Raw genomic sequence first — 9,428 nt, 5'->3', positions numbered from 1 at the left:
TCGGGTTCAAGTCAGGTGAAGAAGGGGACGATGAGGGTTTTATCTTTGGGGCCTTTACTGCCCACGCAGTGGAATATGCATGTGATGGAGTGTTGTCTTGCATAAAAATCAAAGTCTTCTTGAAAGATGTAGACTTTTTCCTGAACCGCTGCTTGAAGAACGTGTCTTTTAAAATTGGCAGTAGGTCTGTGAGTTGATTTTGAATCCATTTTCAACCTGAAAAGGTCCAACAAGCTCATGTTTAATAATACCTGCTCCGTCAAGAGTCACTCATCTCATCAGTCCAAAAAACCTTTGAAAAAGCTTGTCTTCAGATATTTCTTGGCTCATTCTTGACATTTCAACTTAAGAGTCTTGTTCAGAGGTGGTCGGGTTCCAGCCTTTCTTACCTCGGCCACGTCTCTGACAACTGAACACCTCGTACTTCTGGACACTCCAGGTAGATTGCAGTTGTGGAATATGGCAGCACTGGAGGATAATGGCTTCCTGGCAGCTTCATGTTTGATTCGCCTCAAATCTTTGGCGGTTAATTTGCATCTTTTCTTCTCAACATGCTTCTTGAGGCCCTGTTGACCATTTGCAATAAAACATTTGATGGTTCTGTGATCACGCCCCAGTGACTTAGATATTTCAAGAGTGTTGAATCCCTTTGGAAGATGTTACAATTTTTGACTTTTCAGTCAGTTAAATCTCTTTTTTGGCCCATTTTTCCTTGATATAGGGTGTTGATCTCCTTAGGCCACACATTCCATCGCTCCACAAATACACATTACCGGATATGCATTAAATCCAGTTAGCATTCAAGTTTCTACAGCTTGAAGTCAATATTATGGATAAAATGATGATATGGGAAAAATAATCACTCGCCTAATAATTATGCACACAGTGTATAGTCACACATATTAAAGTGTGTTTGTAAATAGAAATAGATATATTCCAGTTATCCGTCACTCATTTTAAAATAATTCAATCCATCTATTTTTTTAAATATATATTAAGTCATTTTTATTTAGCCAGAAATGTAGCACAACATATGAAATATATGTTCTTACCTTACCAGATATTGGAAAAGTAATGTTTTGATACAAGTAATGTTTTAATTGTGTCTGAGTGGAAGTCAAAACTATTCCACGTTTATTCCACGTCAGGTAAAGAGTCGAAATCCACAGGTTGCATTCAATCTTTTTTCCTTTAATTTGAATTAAATTTGAATTAATTTTAATGTCCCCTCAAGGTCTGTGAATTAAATTTGAATTAATTTTAATGTCCCCTCAAGGTCTGTTTTTATATCATGAAGCAACACATACACAAGCCATTAATAGTTGATAAACTACAAAATATATATATCACATGTTTTTCCAAAGAAACTGATTCTTATTTTTGTGTCCAACAAAGTTTGCAATGAATTGAAGTCACTCCGCAGTGCGACTTCTAGTCTGTTGCTTTTATTTGAGTCGCTTGAGAAACACTTGAAATCTTACGATTATTTCTGAAATTTGACATTATTTAGCAGCCATTTAGAAAATGATCAATAAACCAAAGCTGCCTCTGCGTGGGGTCTTTCTTGCGTGACCAATAATGCAATAATGCGGGGGTGCCGGTAGGGGGCAGCAAAGGGCGGCAAATGGACAAATAACGTCCAGCTGTGTAATATTTACGTCACTGGCGTCTCAGCCACGGAAAGTTTAGGTGTGTGTGTGTGTTTTCTTACACATAACTGATACAAGATAGTCAAAGATCTAAAAGTTATCAAGAAACCTGTGACAATTTGGAGTAAATCAGGGAGCTGTCACCACCCAGCAACCCATCCACAGCCAGTTGCGTCCAACTCAGTGTGTGTGTGTGAGAGAGTGTGTGTGAGTGCGCTATTTTGTTTGGGACAACTTCGATCACCATCTCTCCACCCCAAAATGAAGCGCGGGCGTGTTTCCCGTTCCTCCGCGCGGAGCGCAACCCACGCAGGGAGACGCGCTCCTCCGTGTCAGCGGGAGAGCGCCATGGATTCTTCCCTCGAACTGTCCGGCTCCCTGGGCAGCGTCTCCTCGCTGCTCGCCCGCTGCCGGACCTTCAAAGTGTTGGTGATCGGAGACTCCGGCGTGGGGAAGACGTGCCTGACGCACCGGCTGTGCGCCAGGGAGATGCCCCGCGGCGCGGAGGCCACCATCGGCGTGGATTTCCGGGAGAGGACGCTGGATAACGACGGGGAGAGAATCAAGGTAACGTCGATCTCTCATCGGTTCTGTTAATCGATCACTTATCAGGGATCTTTAAGAAAAACACATTTCTGATTGCTTCTCTATTTTTCTGTGAACACCCGATTTTTTTTGGGGGGGGTGTATTTTCTGACTTTATTTCCAGGCAACTGGCAATTCCACCCTTCTCAAGTCGTTTCTCGACAACTTTTCAAAGTTGAAAGGAATGTCATTTTTGTAAAAGTTGTATTGCATTTTTTTTTGCCACTTCTTTGTGATCAAATAGACTCATTGTGTTGAAAGCAGGGATTTTTTTTTTTATGTTTTATGTCACTGAAGTGAAAGTGTCACTTAGTTCATGAGTCTCTTTTGCAAACAGACGTTACATTTTCAAGAAACAACCTGTTTTGGAACAAATCCAGTGGCACTTCAGTTAAAAATGTACTCGTTAGAGTTTTTGTTGACTAAATTGTTTAAGGGAAAAGGTTTGTCTTATCAGAAAGATTGGATGCATGGCAAGATAAAAATGTTTTCAACAGCATTTCGCCAAGGCATGTGTACTTGCATCAAAAAGTATTAAATCATTATTTAAATGACTATAAACATCTTTTTTTTTTTTTTGTCTTTTGCACCGGAGTGTGGATTGTTCAACCCAAATACACCCACTAGTTACAAATTAGCTGAATTTTATTGCACTCAAAGATGCTAAAATAGCTGTTTGTTAGGCAGACACAGTCGTGTGTGTGTGTGTGTGTGTGTGTGTGTGTGTGTGTGTGTGTGTGTGTGTGTGTGTGTGTGTGTGTGTGTGTGTGTGTGTGTGTGGCGTAATCTAAGTGTTTTGAAAGCATGGCTTGATGGAGGAAGTGTGGTGGTTTCATAACCCTCCTTGAGGATATAAGAGTTATTCTCTTTGTCATCATCAGATTCACCTAATATTTGCCGTTCCAACTATTTCGTCTTTTCTCCAATGTAAAGTGACATAACTCATCCACCCAAATGTCAACAAGTGAAATAACAACAAAACAATTAATAGATCTTTTCCTTCTTTAAATCCCTAAGTAATTCCTTAACTGACTTATGTTGTTGTTTTGTGATTGGAGATTATGGATTATTGTACTGGGCTAGTATCTTGCTTATTTCTGGGATAATCTTGTGCTGATTGGTAAAGGTGACTAAACGCTGGGCTCTAAATCTTCACAGATTCTGAAAATAGGCCAGGGGATCGAATAACAAAAAAAAAAAGGAAAATGAGCAAAAGCTTGTCCACAGTTGCCTGACAGACAATGACACTTGTTTGGATTGATACAATTCAAATATGTCTCAATGAAATGTTTAATGGTCTTATATAGCGCTTTCATCAACTTGCGCTTTCGAAGTACTTTATGTAGGATTATGCCCATCAACAGACACACACACATACACACACACACTTCATAACCTTTCACGTTTTAACAGGGGAACCAGGTGAACTTTCTTTGACTTACAAATGACTGATGTGTGTTTGTATGGGTCACTCTGGGCCTGCACTTTTTATGCTTCGAATCAGCTGTTAGGTTTGTATGGTGACATCAGGCGCCAGACCCCTTGCGGAGAAAATTGAGATGAAAACAACATGATATACAGCAGTAAAAGTAACACGAATAAGGATTTCTCAATTTTGAGTGACCCGATGTGTTAAGAGTCTTGTATGTAATCCAGTCCATCAAAGCTATTGAAACTTCTTCTTATTTTATATGGATAGAAATCTGCAAAGTGTCAAAAAAATGTTCAAAGATGCCTACATCAATCAAGCTAAATGTATATCTTTTTGGCAAAGGTCTCCTTTTACTATCTGATTTTTGAATATCACTGCTGATTCTAACCTCTACTTTTCTGAGAGGCGCTTAAAGCAACAAAATACATTGTGAAATTGCAAAGCTGAAATGTACTGCTCCAAACATCCATATCTAAAGTACTTCTAAAAAGTATTATCCATTCACAACTTTGCATTTTAAACAGACAGTAAAACACGTTAAATTTCGCATTGTCGATATTCTTTTTCTCTTGAATCTGACCCACCTGGTTAGATGATTGTTTTCATTTCATTGCAAATGACTGGCATGATTGTTCTCGAATCGAATAGAAAAACTATATTGTCATTGGAAAGTGCAATGCAAGAGAACTAAGATGCATCTGCGTTCTGTGTTGGGTGACATACATGTGCATGCCCTGCAAACACACGGCTCTCGCTGTGTGTAGGCACACACATACACGGTTAATATTAATAGGCATGATTAAAAACTACATGTATACCTGATGAATCAAGGCACAATCAAAAAAAAGAGGTCCAAATTATCCATGTATACAAAAAAAATGCCCATTTAGGTGGCAGTATTAGTGCAAAGAGTTGCCAGTTACAAGAAAAATATAACAATAATAAATATAGTAGAAAAATTGTATAAACAGTAAAAATTGAGAGAAAAAGGCAGAATAAGAAATACAAATAAACTATAACTATATGTCTTTAGTAACAAGTGAAACAAGAGTGCATAAGAGTATGAAAAAATATTGTACATGTAGCTGTTAAGAAACATTGCACAGTTATGAACATATATACAGATATATTATTACAGCTTAAATTATTAAAATTTCAGGATGTGGGTGAGTTTTTTTTCAATTTTTTTAGGTTTTAAAATTTTAAGATATATGTATGTATGCACACACACACACACACACACACGCACACGCAGTGAGTCGAATGTATAGAGCAAACCTTGGCATTTTACGGCCCGCGAGCCACATCTGACCCATTTTGCCTTTTTATCCGGCCAGCCAAATTAATTTCTTTGAATATTCTAACACATTTTTTTCAATCAATAATGAATTTAGAAACTCAATTTTTTCCCCTTTGTTTAATTTTATATGGATGATTACATGCAAAATTATGTCAGTACATTTATATGATCCTTCATGATTTTAAAGTTGAAATGAAATGTCAAAAAAAATAAAAATTTAAATTGCAATTTTCATTTTGTGCAATTTACATGATACCAAGTTGGCCCGCGCATAAAAATTAAATCAGAAATCTGGCCCATCAGCCAAAATAACTGCCCACCGCTGGTATAGAGGGTTGGCACAGTGAAATATTGTCCAACTTTCACACTAAGTTTGCGCTGGATCGCAGATCCTACTTATTATTTGCGACTTGATCCTCTCCCATCTTGTTTTCAAAGGCCTGAAGAAGCATCAGGTCTATTCCTTATTTTTCCTTCCCCCTCACTGGTGACTCACTCTTTTTCACTGTTCTTGACACCATGTGTTGGATCATTTCAACACACCCTTTGTTTTTTTTTCCCTCTGCTCCTTAATTTCCTCTTTGCAACATTTTCTTTGCCTGCGTCCTTGTCATTGTGAATGCCAGTAAATATGTTCCTCCTCTCCACCAGCTCCAGCTGTGGGACACGGCGGGACAAGAGCGTTTCCGTAAGTCCATGGTGCAACACTATTACCGCAACGTGCACGCTGTGCTCTTTGTGTACGACATCACCTCCCCCCGCAGCTTCAGCAGTCTCTCTGGCTGGATAGAAGAGTGCCGTCAAAATTCTCTCGGCCAGGAAATCCCCAGGTAATCCCGAATCATGGGCAAAAAAATGGCGATTAAAAAAAAAAAAGTTTGCTTTCTTTTCCTTGAACTGAGGAATTTTCTTTAATTGCACATCTGAGAAATTGTGAATCTAACATTTATGGATGTAACTTCTTATAGCTTTCCTGTAATTCTCTGATGTAATTGCATAACTGAGTCACATGTTCTGCATCCAAGGTTTATGAACATCTGCAAGTTGATAAATTCCACACTTTTTGATGAAAATGTTTGCCAAGTACGGAAGGAGGATTTATTTTCGATGCAAATCGGCCTGGCGTCCTCCTTGAGTCGTAATTCTTATTTTGAAAATCAAATGCCACTTGATCTACAGCCTGTCTGGTCCGGCTCCCGCAGGTTCCTGGTGGGAAATAAGAGCGACCTCCGTGACCCCTGCAGGCCGGAGAGCCAGGTGAGCCCGGAACAGGCTAGAAGTTTTGCCCGGGCTTATAACATGATGCTGTTTGAGACGTCTGCCAAAAGCCCACCCGATCAACTTGTGAAAACACGACGGGGCGAGGCAGAGGCGCCGTATCCGCAAGATAAGGTGGAGGACATCGTCCTCGCCTTGGGAGCTCAGCTGAAGCGCCAAAAGATGTGGACAAACGCCCCGGCCTCCAACGGGTCTTTTAAACTCCTGAACAAGAAAAAAGTGGAGAAAGAGCTTTGGACCTGCTGCTGAGACACAGCCGGATGGACTAATGCGTTTTTTTGTTTTTTTTTTCCGTGACCATGTGATCATGTTAAATGAACATTTTCATATTATTTTTGACCAAAAAGTACAAGCAGGAATATATAACTTTTACATTTCAATGAGCTTCCAACCCTGCACAGACTTTTAATATTTATGCTCTTAAATATTCTACTCATCTCACTTAAAAAAAGAAATAGCTTGTGTATATTTGTGATCTTATTGTTTACAATAGCTGCCAAATAAAATATTTTGAATGTAAAGATAACGTGGTGGTGAACTCCGGCTGGAAATGATCGATTTTCAATCGTATCTGTCATTTTTTAAATAGTGTGACAGTGTAATCGGACAACAAATCTATTAAATCGCCTGAACTGGTTTTCTCAGTGTCTAAAACAGACACACGAACAGGGATTTAGGAATATCTTGAGGTGTTCAATCTTATATCCACTTGCAAAAAAGTGATTTCTTCTTGATGCAGTTTTAGAAAACCAATTCATAAAATCTCTTGTGATGTAAGTAATCACTGTTAAATCTGCATCATGAGCTTGGATGTCTTATCTTATTATCTGATTTGAATTGTGTATTTTTTACAGATTAGTTGCCACCCTGTCCCCCGCTTAGAAGGGGAAAAAGGAGATTGACTCAAAATGTTATTGTACAAAGCAGCGACTAAACATTCAAGCCATTCTTTGTTCTGTCGGGAAAAAAAATGATAAAATAGAGAATCTGGCCAATAGAGCGGCTGCAAATGAATCGAAGCTTGAAATGAGCCACGGGATTCACATCGCAACCCTTTCCTATGACGGATATATTAAGATATATTCAATAATTTAGCTTAATTGACTGTACTGAAGTGTGTGTGTGTGTGTGTGTGTGTGTGTGTGTGTGTGTGTGTGTGTGTGTGTGTGTGTGTGTGTGTGTGTGTGTGTGTGTGTGTGTGTGTGTGTGTGTGTGTGTGAGAATCTTGTTTATGTAGGGTCAAATCACAACACACCTTGGACAGATTAGACCTCAGTGTGGGCGGCCTTCCGTCATGAGTGGGGGGGTAGAAGGAGAGAGAAGGAAAGAAAACAAAAGTGTGACAGAGACAAAGAGGAATGAGGTTTGGGAGGAACTGGCACAAATTATCTCTTATGGCAGCACTGAAATAATATATTGATAGCTTTAATATTCATAAAATAATTAAAAATGTTGGCCCCTTGACAAGACCGTTGCAGCAGATCAATTCGCACCCACTTGGAACCTGAGAAATGTGAACCTAGGGACTCAATCGTGTGTGTGTGTGTGTGTGTGTGTGTGTGTGTGTGTGTGTGTGGTCTGATATTATCCACGAGGACTTGATTCATTTACATGGCGAATCACTGATTAGTTGCCACCTCGCCACGGCTACAAAGTTGGAAGAAGACTACAATTATTTACAGTTCCACACGGAGAATATCTGTTCTCTCTGCAGACCAGGTTTGATGAGAACTTGACCAAAATCACTGGGGTCAAGGGTGGGGCTTTTTCAGAATTATTGTACATGGAAAAATACAGAGCAGTGTATCTGATGTAGTTCAGTTTTGTGGTTAGGCTTTCAGTATCATCATTTCATAGGGAAGCGTTTTGAGGGCCTTATTTAAAAAAAAATTCAAAACAAAAAAAAAAAAAAAAAATTATTGAGGCACAAACTCTGCTAAAAATAAATGCGTGATTTTTCTTTCAATGTTGTCTCTTGTCCTATCGTCTCTGTGTGATTGCTTTTATGCAGTACTTTAGACCAACAGGGCCAACTGCATTGCTATCTTCACTTAGTCTTTTGGAAGTGGCACTGAGGATTGTTGAAGCAAAAATGTGTGTGGATGAGGGCATTGATGGAAGTCTTCTTACTTTTTTGGTTCATCTTTGTGTGTGTGTGTGTTTATGTGTGTGTGTGTGTGTGTATGCATGCTGTTCAGTTCCTTTAATCCTGTCAGTAGTGTAGTAGTGTGTGCCAGCTGATGTTGCATATCAGAATTTCTGTTCCAAGAAACTTCATGCTGAGTAGTTGTGATGTCGTCCTGAATGATCTTGTGCGTTGAAGGTTTCCCGGTGTGTCCGGATGGCCGAGGAGTCACGCATGAGTCTTATGCATGAGAGCGATGGAAACTATCACATGTGTCGTAGTTGTGTGTCCAACTGATGATTCAGTTTGTCATGTGATAGTCAAACTTCTCCACTGCTCAACTCAACAACTGTTGATCTTACAGGCTGCTCAGTGTGTGTGTGTGTGTGTGTGTGACATCTGCCATTAATGGAGAAGTCAAACTATTTACATAATGCTTAACGCATATCTCGCATTTCCACCTTAGTCTTAAAAAGGAAATAAACAAAAGTCCTTGTTTGAGTTTGTCAAATTGTGTGTGTGTGTTCGTGTGTGTGTGTGTGTGCACATGTGTGTACATATGCATACACACATCTGTGTCTAGTCTTAGTATCACAGTGGTGAAACATTTATCATCGGAGTGTTAGATGTCTCTCTTGGTGCTTCAAAAATGACCAAGAGAGATAGTGCGAAGAACTAGTCACAATTTTTGAACATATATTATATTACATTATATTATATTATATTATATTATATTATATTATATTATATCACTTTGGCATAGATTCCATATTTCAAAATTACATTTTAAACATCGAAGAGGCTTTGATTGCACAATTTCTATAATCTGTCCAACCTTTTTCCACAAGATGATCACACTTTTTGGATTGGCTTTTTTAAGATTTGCTGTAATGTAACCAAAAGCAAAGATGACGCTTTAGTGACGTAGAGGAGAGAAGTGGAAGCTCCTCACTGTTCACACATGTGGTGATGGAAGAATAGACGTTTTTCATCTATTCTTGGAATATTAGCGCCTCCTGCTGCACAAAAATACCTACTACAGTTCCTAGTATTAAACTA

General features: G+C 39.1%; 1 protein-coding gene across 1 annotated transcript; it reads left to right on the top strand.

Annotated features, from left to right (window-relative positions):
* Positions 1–1,830: 1,830 nt before the first annotated feature.
* LOC147214034 (ras-related protein Rab-33B-like) lies at positions 1,831–6,765 on the top strand. Its single transcript, XM_086142481.1, has 3 exons — positions 1,831–2,216; positions 5,618–5,796; positions 6,169–6,765. The coding sequence occupies exons 1-3, from the start codon at positions 1,911–1,913 to the stop codon at positions 6,491–6,493; spliced, it is 810 nt and encodes a 269-aa protein (XP_085998607.1). The 5' UTR covers positions 1,831–1,910; the 3' UTR covers positions 6,494–6,765.
* Positions 6,766–9,428: the final 2,663 nt, after the last annotated feature.

Source organism: Fistularia commersonii, chromosome 35, assembly GCF_037954325.1.
Source record: "Fistularia commersonii isolate RoL2024-O1a breed Wild chromosome 35, RoL_Fcom_v1.0, whole genome shotgun sequence".
NCBI lineage: Eukaryota > Metazoa > Chordata > Actinopteri > Syngnathiformes > Fistulariidae > Fistularia > Fistularia commersonii.
Note: the sequence above shows the minus strand (reverse complement) of the source record. Positions and strands in the feature narration are given on the sequence as shown.

Excerpts from the sequence above, each read along its gene's own strand:
- LOC147214034 (XM_086142481.1), top strand. The coding sequence starts at position 1,911 with ATGAAGCGCGGGCGTGTTTCCCGTTCCTCCGCGCGGAGCGCAACCCAC. Across the intron at positions 2,217-5,617 it reads ACGACGGGGAGAGAATCAAG|CTCCAGCTGTGGGACACGGC; the intron begins GTAACGTCGATC and ends CCTCTCCACCAG. Across the intron at positions 5,797-6,168 it reads CTCGGCCAGGAAATCCCCAG|GTTCCTGGTGGGAAATAAGA; the intron begins GTAATCCCGAAT and ends CGGCTCCCGCAG.